The following is a 17,115-nucleotide window of genomic DNA, read 5'->3' as shown; positions in this document are numbered from 1 at the left end:
CACTAAAACTCTCCAATGAAATTCTTTTAGTGTCCGCAGCTCTTTAGGTAGAGTGACACACACCACCTGTTCAGTGGCAGAGAAAACTCTGACATACACTGCTGCCTTTAAATTAAGGATTTACAAAAAAACACAATATAAAAAAAAAAAAACATGCAAAGAAAATAAAATTTCATTGCAGGTTTTATTGACTGTTTATGTAGCTGTGATCATGAAGGAACGTCCAACATGTCAGAGGTGGACGGCATTGACTGGTCCAATATCCAGTATTTAAAAGATCAATATCATCCCAATCGATCGGCAAACTGGTCTAACCTTACTTTTCATTACAAGATAACAGAAACCAAATATACCAAATATATAACAGAAGCCCAAACGGTAACTCCCTCCTGAAGTTTTTAGTTGTTTTTTTTTGTGGTGACTAGGAAAACAGAGACATGAAGAAGAAGACCTGCTCTGATCGATACGCCCTGGTTTATTTTTAATATGGAGCCACGTTAATAAAGGCTTTTTAACAGAGGTGTCACCAAGTCAATTTTGCTCGAGTCCCAGGTCTTGAGGCACAAATCTCAAGTCAAGTCTCAAGTCTGGTGGAACAAATCTCATCACTTTCAATCCAAGTCATTTACACAAACACAAGATCTTTTGTCAAGACTTTAGAAACCTTTAGTTCTGCTGTTTGTTGTTAAAAGGTAAAGAAATATTTCTCAACACCCCTGAAATTCTTGTTTCTGTTCATTTGTTTTTATCCCTGCACCAATGTCACCAAGACATATTCCTGTACATTATTTTACATGATGATTAAAGTGATCCTAAAAATGAACACACTAAAAACACAACCCACACTTGTACTTCATTATCAGACGGTAACCTCGGATAACCTAAACTTTCAAAACGAGGACAGGAATTCGGGGGAAATCGTTGCAACGAAAACAAGAGAGGAAGACGTTTCAAAGGATTTCATCATGGCTTCAGAGTGTCACACGGTGGGAAACGGTGTGAGGTTTTCCCCCGCGGGAGACGACCGTGACACGGAACAAAACAGGCAGATAAAGACTCTACAGAGTTTTAATAATTTCCCAATTCCACATAAAATACATATAAAAAAGTAGAGCGCTCTCTAGATTCAGAACCAATCAGAGCAGACCTGAAATCGCCCTTTTCCTATGCTCGTTTTTTTTTTTTTCCCAGCTCCGTCTTGACTCAGACAGCAAGTTTTTAAAAAGACCCATTCATAGGAATACGAGCATCATGTGGTAAAAATGAACGAAACTGGAAAACAAACAAGCAAAAAAAATAATAATAAAAGCTAAAAAAAAAAAAACACTACAGCAAATTAATGGCAGGGGATCCACCAAACAGACTTCTGGTTTCTGTTTGAATTCCTACTTTCAAAATGTCTTCAGTTGTGGTTGTACATGGTTGACACACTGAATGGCACCTGTACACAAAGTAGAAGTAAAAAAAAACAAACAAAAAAACAGTGTAATGAGGAGATTCTTGATGCAAGAGCTGGTAGGTTTTTGTGTGTATGCCTGTGTGTGTGCTTCGAATTAGGGTTAGCATAGGTACATTTGTTCCAATTCTGTGTGTGTGTGTGTGTGTGTGTGTGTGTGTGTGCATGTCAGCTCAGAGCTGCAGAGCACAGAACTGCTGGTAGACGGCCAGGATGTGGTGGTCGAGCTCGGCGGTGAACAGCAGGTTCTCCAGGGTTCCCATGTACTGCTGGATGGTCACATGGTGCTGCGGAGAGACGGGAAATTAGCCTGATATTCACACTGAGCGGCCATTTTGTTCCCGCTCCACTATTCAGCCTGAAGTGGACTCCCTAGTTAGCCGTTTTCTGGCGTTTCTGTTTGAGAAGGGTGGGAAAAACCTTTCATAATCTGTTCGACGGATAAAATTTTGTCATGTGAACGCTCATTCTGATCGCTCTCTTTGGTTGGACGATCTGTACTCTTTCTGCACACGCTCGCCCATTTGACGTAACTTCACTTTTTTCCGGGAGAATTTTAATCATCGCCATGCAAAACAACGTCTGTATGTTCTGATAAAAGTGTTCATCAGAAAGTACAGCACTGAAGCGATAATGGTGCCAAGCACACGACGCAGGTCCATCTGTTAAAAACGTAAGCCCATGTTAGGGTGCAGGATTCTGTATTTTGTGCATGTCAGACTCACTTTTACTCTGATTACATACTGAGGAGCATGTAAACACACACCATGCAATCCTTTTATGTAGTGCTCATGTAAAACACCTGCAGGGCGAATCTTCAATCAGAATGATTTCATTCAGAATAAAAAAACATAGCTCATGTAACTGCAGCTACTGATGCTGCAGCCAGTTAGCCTCTACATCCATGGTTAGACCAGCGGATTTACCAACTTTACAATATCGGTCGATTTTGACAAGAAAATGTTGTCTTTACAAAAGATAATTTGTTGTTTAAGATTTCCTGGTTAATTCAAGAAATATATTCTGTCGAAACGCCAATGAAAAACCGTTGCACGACTGGTTCAAACTTTAGTCCCGCTCACAAAGGCACCGATTGGCTCAGTTGTTTCTCTAAGCGAGAACAAACCGTTGACGAGGGAAACACCAGACTCTCTGAATCGCTCGACAAAATCTGAAGAGTGGGCGGGACGCGATTCAGGAGTCTGGAACCAGGCTACGGAGAAATATCACCAGTCGGTAAATCCTTCAAGCAGTGTGTGTGTGTGTCAGTGTTTTACCATGAGGAAGATCTGCTGCAGCCGCTCGATGCAGTTCTTGTACCAGGGCGTGCTGATGTCCACGCTGCCCGTCTCACAGCGGACCAGATGCTCCGTCAGCATCATGATGAAACGCTGCCAGGCGACAAAACAAGATTTAAAGAGGTGTGGACTCATATGGCCCGTTAAAGCTGCACTAAGCAGGTTTTTATGTAAATCATAATAATAAATCAGACAAAACCACCTGTCCTAGCTGCCTAAATCACAAGAAGACTGCAGCAGAGAAAAACGTCTGCAGATTTACTCCGTTTGCCCGAATTCACTTCTGGTGTCGGGTATGGACATTTAGCAGGAATCTTATCTGGTCTGGGGATTTGAACTGGCAACCTTTTACTCTCTGGTCTACTTGTCTAACATTAAGACTTCTGCTGCCCGTTTTAGAACAGAAGAAGCAGAGCGGCCCTCCTACCTGGAAGATGACGAGGAAGAGGTTCTTCTGTTCGCTCTGGGCCGACTCCACCTTCTCCTGCAGCCTCTCGATCTGCTCCTCCAGCTGACCCTCCTCATCCTCACTGTTCTTCTCCATGTCCTCGTCGTCACCGCTGTCCCTCTGCTGGCCAACACACACACACACACACACAAATTTAAGATATTTGGGTGTCTGAAATTCAGTACACAATTGTGGCTAAAATAATTAACTAAATTATTGTGGTAGATGTTGTGATCACAATAGTTACTCTCAGTTTTTTGGGGGGAAAAAATTCTTGAGCTTTTGACATCTTATATCAACTATCGACTATTTTCATCAGCAGTTGGTGTTTTCAGGAAAATTAAATGATTCTACAAGCCTCGAAATTCATTTACTTAAGAAAAGAGGATTATGGGAGTTGTGTGAGAAGTCGGTGCTAAAATGTAAAGATCTATAGTTAAATTCTGACAATACTACAACTGTTACCTCCTTTTTACGAATTTAATATTGCTTAATAAAGTACAGACTTGATTTGGAGAAAATGATTCAATAGCACCCAGGTATAGAGTGAAGTGTCTGATCCAGACTGGCTCTAACTTTGGCTCTACAAGACTACAAAAACAGTCTTTATACTTTAATTTCACCAGAATATTTTAGAATTGATGCTTGAGATGGAGAGATACCTGCTTTCTTGTGTTCCTCACCTCTTCCCTGACATTACGTTTCTATTGCTCTGCCTCCCAAAGCCGTAGCCGTCAAATGAAACTCTTTGATGCTGTGTGATGTTTGATGCTGAGACATGAATGGTGTTGTGCTCAGTCGGCTCAGTTTTTTTTTTTTCAACTGTTAGGAGTCTGTGCTCCTTCTCCCCCACCAGCCATAACAGTCGGTGCATCTGGAAATTCACCACCTTCATCACTTGACAAGCCAGCTAGATTTCAGAATCGAATAAGACCTAAAAATGATCAGAATTTAGGTCTGAATCAGGCTGCTGGTAGAGTAGACAAATTTACCAGCTACAGCCAAAATCTACAAGCATTTGGCTGGTGTTAATTTCCCACCTGGTTTAGACCTCTTGTAAGTTGAGTGAAGAAAATGGAAAAATGAATAGATTAACCAGTAAAACTACTAAAAAAAGTTACCCTCTTATGCTGCTGTTTCTCCAGCTTGTCCTTGGCCTCCTCCAGCTCCTTCTGGATCTTCTGGACATGTTTGTTCATCTTGCGGATGGTCGAGTGCAGGATCTCCCAAACGTAAAACCTAAACCAAGTTCACAAAGTTTTTAGTTTACCAGCCCTCGGCAGGAAGCCAAAAAGATACCGTGAGAACACAGTCCATCCATTTGGTTAAATGTGTGTCTCTGTCCGTGTCTCACGTCCCACCTGGTGAACTCGTGAGCCATATCCTGAGAGAAGAGCCAGTTGGCCACGGCGGCGCAGTCCACGATCTGCGTCCGAATCATCTTGTCCACCAACACCGCGATCATCTACAATGCAGCCAAGACACACTTCATGTTAACCAACTATATCCAGTTCATGCCGCTGTCTGGTAGCTCTTTCCTGACAAAAATGATGTGTTTTATGTTTCCGGTTTGTTTGGAATAAACAGAAGAAGAAGAACTGGGTAGTTAGCATGAGCAGTGATAGCCACCATGGCTGAACAGACAAAGAGAAGAGAAACTCAAACTGCATCAACAGAAAATCCAAGCTCCGCCCACACTGTTTGATTGACAGGTGATCTGTGGGAATAGTATAGTATTTCCATTATTCCCATCATTAACTATATAGCTCACATTGGAGTGTGTAGCAATGGATAATGCAATAACTTGTTAAAATGTACTACAGTGTTCCTCTAAATGGATGGAAATGTAATAAAACATGGTGCTATATAATGTAATGCTGGATAATGTAATAAAATCACATTATTACATTAATCAGACATTATTACTTCATGAAGAACATGTTTAACTGATGATGTGATAATATTAACTTATAACTTAAGTTACATATCGGCACTTCTAATGAGGTATTACATCCGTAGTCAATACTACTATTAAACCATTATTTCAAAATATGGATCATCCCTTATGTAGTAATAGTCACCACTTAATGTAAAAGAATGGGTGTCCAAACATGATAATATCGACAAAGTTTGGCTTCAGCCTGTTACAGGAAGAAACAACCGCCTCTCTATAGATGCAGAGTCTCTCAAAACTATTCAGACCCCTTGACTTCTCTCCAAATTTGTTCTCACTCTGATGGAACAGAGTGTTTTGCATAGAATTCAGACTGAAAAATCCTGAATAAATACATTTTGAAATAACTTAATAACAGAACAAAATGTGCCAAAAGTCAAGGGGTCTGAATATTTTATGCGAGGCGCTGTAGCTTTGAGAGCGACAGGACAGGCGGCAGAGAGACAGGAGAGTTTTAAGGAGGAAAGATGGAGACAAATGGAAGAAATTGAGATGTGACAGAAGTTGGGAGTCAGTTTTGAACTAAAAAAAACCACAGAAAAAGAGTTTTATTTGACCTGCGGATGGTTCCTCCAGACTTCGTACACGACCCGCAGGATGTGCAGCTTCCCCTCGTCGCTCTCCGTCAGGGTCTTCAGGATTTCGTGGAACCTGGAGGAGTCGGACAGGGAACGCTCATGAGAACGGAGAGTCCGGGATCGCTCGATAGAAAACTCATTCGTATTCGCGCTCGCGGTTAGCGTTCGACCGCCGAACTCCGCTGAGGATATCGCCGCCTCAGAAGGTCAAGGCTTCTGGAAAAACAGCTGGTTAATTTATGAAGTGCTGTAGGGTTCATGTGATGGATGGACTAACCAGGGTTATTAGAGTTTTGGATTTTTCATTAGTCTTTATTTTTATATAGATTTAAATATTTATTTCCATTTGGCACTGAATACAAAATTTTATTCCATTTTTGTTTTAGTTTTCAGTGTGGGCTTGGTAGTTTTACTTTATTTATTTTTTTTACAAATGTTTAGTTTTAGTTTTGTTTTTTTTATGTTCAGGTCTAGTTTTAGTATTTATGGTAGGGGTGATTTTTTTTAAAGGTATAATGATAGGAGTTCACAAGAGATATTTTGTATATTTTTGCAAAATATTGTGGATTACAAACTATTTATTTGCATTAATTTTTCAGTTAGCGGAAAAAAAAAACACTCTCTGCTCAAAATTCACTTTGATTGTTTCATGCTGTAACCTGAAGGTACAGAATTTCGGCTTTTAGACAAAAAAACAAAAAAAAAATAACTTTTCCTAAATCTGTGAGTAAGTTAAGCAAAAGAAACATGTACAGCGATTCATGAATCATAATTTAAAATCCCATTTATCTGGGCGCATGAACAAAGAGGTGATGCCGCTTTTCATCTGGTGATTACATCAGAGAGGTGCAGTAAACCCGCCTGGGGGGCGAAGCAAGTCACTTTCATGTCCCACACGGCAACGCTGGCTCTCCGCCCGCCTTTATGTCCCCGCCTCACCCCGCCTCACCCCGCCTCACCCCGCCTTACCCTGCTTCACCCTGAAGCACCTCTGTTTGTGAGTGATGGGTATCATTCAATATAGGGTCTAAAATTACACTTCTGTTTGATAAAATAGTATTTTTGCACAGAAACAAAACAAACTTCTCCTCTGATAATATCGAAACACATTGTGCAATCCACCAGTCATGTCTGTGTTTCACTATGGAGACATTGTGTATTCACATGCTGCCTCTTCTACACTGAATCCATTGGATGCAGTTTACCACAATGCCTTCCATTATATTACAGGAGAAAAGTTTCACACTCGCCGTTGTGGATGAAATCAAAGTTGTCTGGTCTTTGCATTATATTTACCCATGAGGCTCTACTTCTGAAGCCAAGCCTGTGTGCATTTCATATCTCTACTGTCTTTTAAATCCAGTAAATATGGCAACAGATCACAGGACTGGTTCGTTGTAAATACTTGTATATGTGTGTTATGCCTTGTATATATTCTGAACTTAGCAAGGCGTTTTCTGGTACTGTGCATCTCATAAATGGAACAGATGGTAAAACACTTCCAAATTAGAATTCTGTGTCCTTGCTCAATTATTTTAAAGCAATAATATTTCACACTGTCTGCGATGTTTGTAATTGCATTATATAATGGATGTTCCTTGTTGCAGGCTGTCTGACTACTGGAACATGTGACTGAATTATACTGTATATATTTGCCAGAATACCTGATTAAATAAAGGATAAAAGGAAAATACCTTTCTTTGTTGAATGAACGCACATTTCAATACGCGGTAGAGTAAAATATTATCAATTAACATTTATACATGCCATCTGCTTTTCTGAACAGAATCTGACTGTGCTCCGTTGATTTCCTTGCTAGAAATGCCCACAATGAAGAAGGCTCTAACATTTTTAAGCATTTCGATATCATTTAATAAAAACAAACACTCTGTTATTTAATTTTATGTACTTATTGGATCTTTTTTCTGTATTTGTGCATTTATGATATCAATACCCTTGGTCTTTTTTTCCTCACCTATTCATCTTATTTATTTCTCTCTTAACAACCTTTTTATTTTATTGTTACCTTCTTGGCTTGAAGCTATAGGGGACCTTGGGGTTTGAGGAGGGTGGAGGGGGATTTAACTGAGGAGGGGAAGTGTGGGACGGAAGATAGACTTTGTATTTAATGTTAAAATGTTTGCTATTTTTTCCTCCCTTTCTCAGGGAAATTAGTAAAACAAAAAAAACCGACACCAAGAGTCAGTATGGTTCCAGTAAGGCAGCAACACCTAGTCCTGATCTTGTTACTGTGATGCTTTTTGATAAACCCAGTGCAGGAGGAGGGAAGCCTGGCGGGGCTGCAGGTTTTTCACGGCGGGTAAACTCACTTGGCCAGAGCGCTGAAGGAGTGGCTGAAGGACTTGGCTGCCAGATGGAGCAGAGTCTGCAGGAAGACCTCGATCTTCAGAGGGTTGAAGCTCTCCCCCTCGTCTGGAAGAGGAGAGACAGAGGCAGGAGAGGGGAAGGGAGGAAAAGAGAGAGAAAACACAGGAGGGAAAAGAGATCGAGGAAGGGAAGGGAGGGAGTGAGACGGTAAGTAAAACCCAAGAAAGAGAAAGCTGCTTTACCCACCGATAATCTCACCTTGTCGAGTAAATGTCAAAAAATCTGGCTGATAAGGAAGAGCTAAATGTCAAATCAAACTCGATAAATTGCATAAATTGGAGCATTTCCATAGAATTGCAAATAAGTACTGTAATCCACACTCCTGTAACAGTGAGGGTGGAAAAATACAACTCTGATGTAATGCCTCCAACACATACGAATGTAAAAATGTATTTTTTTAAAGACATTTTTGAAGGAATGACAGCAAAAGGAAAGACTGTAATATCATCGCACCATTCCTCTCTGATCTTTTTCCTCCTTATATATTGTAGAATTTAAACACCCAACCACTGCTGAAAAATTATACATTTTTGTAGGATTGCCAGGTAAAAGCTTGAAATTTGTCTGTGGTAAGAAAAACAAAAACTAACCGTCGTCATCTTCCTGGTTGGGGTTGGGCACTTCCTTGAGGATGGTCATGATCTCCTCATTGGACGCTCGGTTCTTGATGGCGTTGCCGATGGTGATGCACACTGCGTAACCCGGTAATGAAGCTGCGGGGCGGGAGAGGCATTTCAGGTGTTATATTTAGATCACACCTTCATGTTAAACCATTTGGTGTAACAAAACTGATTTGGTCAGTAAGCTTATGGCTGAGGTGCAACCATGGCAGTAATCGGTGAACAGGGAATCACTAGAACTGCACTTCAAAGCATTGTTAATATATTTTAATATAGTTAATATAACTGTAGGGTGTATTTTTTCTCTTTATTTTACAGCACTGACTTTGCTAAAGAAAGAGATAACCAAATATAGTAATCACCATTATTATTGCTGTTAGTATAAGCATTTGTATCCTGTTTACTTCAGTAACTTACTTCAGTATTCTATAAAGGGAAAAGTAACTCCCAAACAAATTCCTTGGAAGCATACGAGAGTGTTAACCCAAGGGCTCACATTATAGTAACATTACTGGAGTCTAGTAGAATAAATAACAATTAATTTGAGTGCAACACATGTACAAAAAGATTAGATTCATGAAAATGCTCCCCAGGCAGCTTTAGCAGATGATTCGGTCGTATTGTATAACCGGAAATTAAAAGTGCGCTTACAATTGCTCTCATCTGCGTATTTGTAATGGAAGAGGGGTTCGGCTGGGATGAGAGCAGAGAAGGTGGGCGGGACGATGTCCACTATCCGCTGGTGGTACGACAGCCTGGGGAGGAGAGACAACAGACGGCTTCGCTTAAAGAGGAGACACTTTCAGCTTCAAGGAGAAAAATACCATAATTCCAAAATATATATAACAACAATATAATATAAATATACTGTATATATAAAAAAAGAAAAAGTACAATGTGATTTGAAAGTGTGAGAAATTTTCAACTTGATCAGCAAAGAGAAAGCACATTAAAGTTTCATTAATGAGAGAGAATACTGGGAAAAAATTAAGAATGTGAAGGTGTCCCCTTCCCCATCGGCCACAGTGACTAGTAAACCAAAAATTCACTAGCCACAATCACTATTTTACCAGCCAATTAGATTTTTAGAATAAAGAAAGACTTCCAAATGATGATTGGTTACCAAAGCAGCTTGTAGAGTAGACAAACTCACCAGCCACAGCCAAAATTTTACCAGCACTTGACTGGTGGCAATTTCCTGTTTTCAGCTATTAGGCCATGACATAACGCAACATTTTCAGGCAATGTAGTTGTCAGCAACACTGCCAACAATTAACACCAACAGTATTTTTAACACCATACTTATTTATTTCCCCATGTCTAACTAGATTTAACAGCATTGATTTCACCTCATTTGCTAATCCTCATTGCCATCTAATATTGCCTTGCCTGCATTGCTTCAAAATTCTACCTCTTCTTAATGACGGTCAGAGACAGAAAGGAAAATTCATAACTTAGAGAAAACATTTGAATAGAGATTTAATACCTCATGCTTTTCTCCAGAACCTCCTTGACAAACTTGGGCTTGGGTTTGTCTGCATCCAAGGTCAAGCAGTCGGCCCTTAAGAGAAGAGAAGACACATTGTCATACTTCACATCTACAAGTATTTCAGTCACTTTTTTCTACTACTGCACAAAAATCATCTAAATCCCTATAAATGCTCATTATCAATTACATAATCACTCACCAGTCATCCCAGCTCCATCGAAATTGGAAGTTGCTCAAATGATGAGAAAACCAGTTCATTAGTCTGGAAATGTCAGAAGAGACAAGATCACAGTATTACTCCACATGCACAGGAGCCATTTCACTGAAGCTTGTCCACTGGCTAGTAAAGAGGAAAATGAATGGGCGCAGTAACATTACCTATCTATGCAGATGGTGTTCATGGTGTCCAGTCTCATATACAGCATCTCTGTGGCTTGGGCCAGCTAGCAGACAGAAGTCAAGGTGAACTCTCACATAAAGTGGAGAATTTTTCTACTTGTTTTGAGTTTTTTAAAAACTCAAACACCCTGTCTAGATCTTCATACTTCCTCTATCATCAATAACTTGTTAAGCTTTATTTATCTAGGGAAGGTTTGCTGTGTCTAGTGCTGAAACGATGAGTCGATTCATCGATTAGTGGATCGACAGAAAATTAAACTATCATAATTTTGATCATCGATTAACTGTTTTAGTTATTTGTAAAGTAAAAACACCAAGTATTTGCTAGTTACAGCTTCACAAATACTAAGATTTGTTTGATTTTCTCCGTTTCATATCATTATAAAATGAATACTTTGAGTTTTTTTGGCTCCTGGTCAGACTAAGTAAGTCACTTAGTCACAGTAATCACTTTGGACTCTGGTAACTTGTGATGGGCATTTGACATTATTTTTGACATTTTATAGACTAAATGATTAATTGAAAAAAATTATTGATAGATAAATCGTTAACAAAAATAATCGTCAGTTGCACCCCTTGTGTCCACATGCTCTTTTTCTGCAGTTCAAGGGCAACAACATCACACAATGAATATAAAAATCCCTTAAATCTGGTCATATTGAAGACAGATCAAAAACCTCCAGGGGTGATGTAAAGCAGGATGAAAATGAATTGGTGTTGACATGGACCTCAGTGAAACACAAAGCATCGGCAGTATAGTTTGACCAAGGATACAACTTGGGGCAACGACCCTGGCTGCAGTTTGCAGAGTTCAATAAGCAACGTGGTGTACATAACGTCGATGTGGGGCGGCATTGGCAGCTGGAAAAGTTCTCCAAAGATCACCTGAAAGAAAGAAACATAGATATGTATTTTCTACACCGGAGCCAACTTCAAATCTCTTATTTGTCATTGGGCCAAAAAAAAAAAACGCCATACCTCCACGATGTGATAGTTGAGGGGAATCTTATTTTTCCCTGGATAGCTGAGTAACTGGGCAGCACTAACAAGGGGAAAAAAGAAGAGGCTTCATTCACAAATTTAAACTTTAAACATTTTAGGAAGTGTTCATGTTGCACATTCAGACTTGACAAAGTGAACTGTGATCTACTACCCACCATGTTTTCCTCTCTTTCCAGTGAGACTTGATGATACAGTGAAGGTTTTCTTCTATGACAAACCGCTCCACAGAATGGCTGCCAGGCATAACGGGGCCCTGAGGATGAAGAGAGGAAGAGTTTGTGGCCACTGTATAAGGAAAAATAATGAAAATAACTGACAGTGTGTCATTAGAACCGTGTCTTTTTAGACGATTGGTGAAACAGATTTAATCGTGCATTTTGTCCTAACCTGTCATGTTAACTACACTACATATTGGCTGACTCCACTGTCAACACACTGTAAACGGGCAAAAATCAATAACTTTGTAATACTAAGACGGATAAAGATAGACTACTTGTATCTCCAGCACCTTTGCTGATTAGCTGTATTTACAATTTAGGTTTTGATGCTTCAAAATCAACACATCATTATATATTATATGTTACAGGTACAGATAAAAGAATCAGACCACATTCAGGTGATTTTCTTAGAAGAAACCACTTGATAGCCCTTAATAAGAGGACAACCTCATTTTAAGAATCCAGCGTTTTGAGGCTTTTTGATACGTTTCAATTCATTTTGCTAATAAAACAAAATCTCAGAGTACTGATAGGTATTCATACCTCAGGGGCATCGGTGTAGTCAAACATGCGGAAGACGACCCGGGGCATGGGGTACTGGGCGTCAGGCATGTGTCCCGGTGGGGTGAAGGGGGGCAGGTTGTGTTGCAGCGCCTCACACAGCACGCTGTCGAAGGCGATGTACGGACGCAGGATGTGGCGCTCCTGCCAGCGGTCTTTCTTTAGCTTCTGGATCTGGGCCCAAAGGCAGTCCAGGTACTGGGGGAAGGACAGAGAGAGAAAGTGGGTACAATTTAAAGACTGTGCCTCCAGTGGAAGAACCATCAAAGATAGTCTATGTACTAGGAGGGAAATAAGGACAACGTCAGTACAATGCCAGTCGTCCTTTTATTTTCTACAACAAGTGAAATGTCAGCCAATGTTGACCATGGTTGCCTCGTTTCATCATTTGTTGGCATGAAATGGCATACATTCATACTGCTCCATTTAAATGTGAAAAGGTATACTAGTTTTGATCTAGATTGTAACCATATTATAAGAAAGCTTGGTGTCCTGCAGTGTCGTGAAATTACTATGAAATCATGAAACTATGTGTTACTTTCTCAAATTAACTGTCATTTAACATCCGGCACATTGCCAACTTGGCAGTCCAGGTCTGTTTAAGGACGGACAAGGAGACAGGAGGTTATATGGCAAAACTTCAGATTTGACTACGGTGGTAATGGTTATGGAGAAAAACAAAACAGTAAATCCTGGTTATTGGGTTGCTGTAACATACATCAATTATCCTAACTTTTTTAACAAGAATGCAATATTTAGGAGCGAGTTGAATGGAGAAATTGGATCAATCTGAAATGTATCGTAGGATTTTATGGCAGATATTTTCATGACAGATATTTTGATGTACAATAATTTGTACTTGAACACTGAGCCCTGCCATCTTTCTCTCACCTCTTCTTGTGGGTGGGGCTTCTCTGCTGTCCACACCTGCAGCATGGGGACGTGCGTCTTTACTCGCCTCCTGAGAAAAAACACAATGTAATATTTGGAGTAGCACCCTTAGAGTTTGAGGACAAACCTAGCATTGGGTTAACGGCCTCATGATTCTGGATGATTCTGACAACTGGATTAAAGCCCTGATTAAATACTAAATCAACACTGCAAGCAACCAAGAAAAAACACAAAGAGAAGCAAAAAGAAAAGCAAAGTGAAAGAAAGACTGCAAAGAAATAAGATGGAAAGAAATCCACAAAGAGCAAGCAAGAAAAAAAAACAGGAAAAAGAAAGACAAAGAAACAGCAAAAGAACGAAAAACAGAGCAAGACAGAAGAAGACAAAGGAAAACAGAAAGATAGGCAGAAATAAAGAAAAAATAAACAATGGTGAGTTAGAAAGCACGAAAAACAAGTCAGTCATCTTACTTCAGGTAGCCTTCGATCTGGCTGAGGAGCCGGTCCATCTCCACATCCTTCTTCTCGTAAAGCTCCTTACCGACCCAGGGCAGACAGGACAGCACCACATACACAAACCAGTCCGACCGAACCTGACCACACAAACAAATAACACACAAATAAACCAAATAACCTCAACCATGAACCAAGGATGCAGACCATCCCCCCCATAATAACCATTATAGAACAGTATGAATTTTTAAATCTGCATATATCTGTTAGTCTGTAATTCTGTCGATAGCTATGATGGTGACAATTCTTTTTAAACTTTAACCTGGAGTTCTCTAGAAACCTCATTTCATCACAAAGACACATTAACTTTAATACATATTTTTATACTATTGTATTTTTCTATCCTTTATTACCTCTATTCTTTATTGCTGTGATGACCCGATTTCCCCCAAGGGATCAATAAAGTTAATTAAATGAATTGTATTTAATTACTTAAGTGTAGGATGAATCATTTTATTACCCCGCCTTAACCATTTAGCTACCTGTGGTACGTCTTCCTCTTGAGTGACGCTGATAAAGTTCTCAAACATGGCCACCATGGAGGGAGCAGCGATCACATGACAGTTGACCAAGTCAGACAGGAACCGCACCTACGAAAAAAAGACACATTATGTTAAAAAATAAACAAGGGCAGTATATGCCTATGTAATTTGTATATTTCATATATCTGGTCAGCCTACCAAGTAAACGGCTTCATTGTACAAGTTGTTTTTCAAAGTCTCCTTCAGTTGTCTGATCATGGCTTCCACAAACTCGCCGCCAAAGTTGTAGTTCCTGGCGTTGAGGAGGCCGACTAGAGTCGTATAGACGGTCAGCTTCTCAGGTAGGAGGCGGGCGCTGAAAACAAAACACACCTCAGTGAGAACTCCCTTCAAGTGACTTTGAGTATTTCACCAGTCAAAGGGCGAGAAAGAGCTACAGGACTCGCAGTGTGAAAGGTCAGTGGAATGAACTTACACAGCACATAAAATGCGGAGGATTTTATTTTTGTAATTGGGAAGGTCAGCCTCCAGGACGCCCGCCAGGCCTTCCAAGTTGCTCTCCAGGGACGATGTACTCTGTGGGGAGCAAACATTGAAGATTTGTTGTTGTGTGTGTACAGTATATTGTACTTTTGTTCACCTGCCCAGAACTGGGGATGAAAATTAGCTGTTTAGCTGTATCTCTGTACAATGCATCAGACTTCATGGAGGTTTGTGTTTTTATTGTATGTGGCCCCTGTTAAATAAACTTAAGAAAGTATGTAAAGAAAGTAACATGAGCAAACTGTTTGATGCAGCATCTGTAGTATTTAACAAGTTAGATCAAGTAAAAACTGTTTGGACCTAGGACCTTGTTTGGCAGACAATTTTATCCAAAGCACTTTACTGTTAAATCAGTACATTTTCATCATGGGTGGGTGATGAGTCCCTATCCCTGGCCCACTGTTAGTGCCTTACTCAACCCACTGAGCTACACTGGGAACAGAACTCCTAACTGTGGCAATATTATTTCCATGCTGTAATGTTTGACTGTTTGATAAAAACACCAATTCTGTTACACCAAATTCAATACTAGTTTCAAAGCAACACTTTGTTCTAAATCTTTCTTTGCTGAATGAAAGCACATTCCATTGTGCAATAAGCCATGCTGATAACAATAAGCCTTCAGACCATGCTGAAGTGATTTCCTCAATAAAAATTCCCAAAAAATAGTAGAAAAGTTGAGATTCCAGAATCCAACAATTTGAAGCTTTTCAATATCTACTCACTCATAAAGACCAATAAAGACCAAAACTTGTATGGTACTGGTGAATATGTTTGCGATTCCCAGTGCAATTTGGCCATGTGTCCAATGGATTAAACAGTGATACAGTCCTCCTGTACAGCTCAATGGATGGAGTAAGGAACTACACTGCCAGAGTCAAGGGCTCGATCCCCATTTGGGCCACCCATGCTGAAAATGTGTAAAGATAAAAATGCACTAACGGCACAGTAAGATACGCCAAATGTCATATCAGACCCATTACCTTCTCTCCCACACGACATATCAACGACTCCAGGCGGTCTTCAATTTCAATGGGTTCAGATGTTCTCCTCCTTTTGTGGGACTGACCTCCTGAGAGGGTGGAGCAGCATTTCAAGAAGAGTAATGTCATATCACAGAGTGAACAGAATTAGAAACATTTGCCATTTTATCTAAAGCAGAGGTTCCCAAACTTTTTCATATCATGGACCCTCACAAATAGATCCACATTAGACCACGGACCCATTTAATAAAATTAAAAATGTTGTGCTATGGAACCCCATCTAAGAAGAGTCTGTTGTTAGATTTGACTTGGTACAGAATTGTAACTGTATATACTGTTGATAGGGTGATATCAACAGGGCAGAGAGTGAACCTGTGAGCAAAACAGTCATCCTTATAACTTATATACCCCCATTGTGCTAACTTCTGGGAATTGAAATAATAGTGAAATTTAACTATTGCTAATTTTTCTGGGGACCCTCTGGAATTCCCTCAAGGAAATTTGGGAACCACTGATCTAGAGCACTCAAAACCACTTGCCAACCAGAATGCAGCACCTGCTGAAACCACAAATTACTGCTAGCCTTGGCTAAGTGTTCATCAGTAATCAAAATTTCAGTTTGCCAAACCTAAGTGGTTCACATCAAACCTTAGGGCAAATATAGATGTAAATTAGCGTCAGCCAATATGCAAACTACTCACACTGGGGGATTGCCATGCTCCGCAGCAGGCTTGGTTACCGCCCCCATGTTAACTACACTGCTTAGCTAACCCAGTAGCTAGCAGTAAGCGTACCAGCTAAGCTAACTTAACTGCACCGTTACATGGGCAACTTTGCTGAGACTCCCCGGTCTCCAGCAGGTCGTGGTGATGGAGGGAAACGTCCAGGGCATCGTTATCTTAGCACCGGGCGTTCATTGTTATGCGTTGTTTGAGTAACATTAGCACGGCGTGAACACGGCCTCGCAAACTAATGAATTAACATCAAGTTGCACGCGATAATGCTCCAAGCCAAAGCTTAACGATTACACGCTAGCTAGCTGCCGCCTGTTAGCCTAGCATCAGAATTACTCCTCTGGCGTAACGTGCACTTACCGTCATTCTCGTCACTGTGTCGTCTCCTGGACATTTTAACACCAATTTACTGAAAACTGTAGGATAACTCGGCTATAAAGTTAATATTAAACAAAATGAGAAGTCAGCTTAACAAGCTTCGAGATGTTTCAGTGGCCGCTACAGAAAAATAATAGCGGTCAGATTCAAGTGAGGCACAACCGGTGCAGTTAGGGGTCAA

The 17,115-nt window shown here is 40.3% G+C and overlaps 1 protein-coding gene across 2 annotated transcripts; it reads right to left on the bottom strand.

Annotated features, from left to right (window-relative positions):
- Positions 1 to 455: 455 nt before the first annotated feature.
- On the bottom strand, positions 456 to 17,114 carry ncbp1 (nuclear cap binding protein subunit 1). Of its 2 annotated transcripts, none has more exons than XM_071920243.2 (23): positions 16,917 to 17,114; positions 15,823 to 15,911; positions 14,772 to 14,872; positions 14,495 to 14,651; positions 14,297 to 14,404; positions 13,773 to 13,894; positions 13,303 to 13,372; positions 12,394 to 12,609; positions 11,788 to 11,885; positions 11,609 to 11,672; positions 11,405 to 11,515; positions 10,610 to 10,674; positions 10,431 to 10,493; positions 10,229 to 10,303; positions 9,394 to 9,497; positions 8,713 to 8,835; positions 8,065 to 8,167; positions 5,714 to 5,807; positions 4,564 to 4,667; positions 4,324 to 4,441; positions 3,182 to 3,322; positions 2,734 to 2,847; positions 456 to 1,743 (listed from the first exon to the last, which is right to left on the bottom strand). In XM_071920243.2, the coding sequence occupies exons 1-23, from the start codon at positions 16,948 to 16,950 to the stop codon at positions 1,630 to 1,632; spliced, it is 2,388 nt and encodes a 795-aa protein (XP_071776344.1). In that variant the 5' UTR covers positions 16,951 to 17,114; the 3' UTR covers positions 456 to 1,629. The 2 variants fall into 2 exon arrangements, with proteins under 2 accessions (XP_071776344.1, XP_071776343.1); XM_071920242.2 differs by having other exon boundaries at positions 3,182 to 3,325; positions 16,917 to 17,073.
- Position 17,115: the final 1 nt, after the last annotated feature.

The sequence above is a fragment of the Centroberyx gerrardi genome, chromosome 16 (assembly GCF_048128805.1).
Source record: "Centroberyx gerrardi isolate f3 chromosome 16, fCenGer3.hap1.cur.20231027, whole genome shotgun sequence".
NCBI lineage: Eukaryota > Metazoa > Chordata > Actinopteri > Beryciformes > Berycidae > Centroberyx > Centroberyx gerrardi.
The sequence above is the reverse complement of the archived record's forward strand: the minus strand, read 5'-3'. Positions and strand labels throughout refer to the sequence as shown.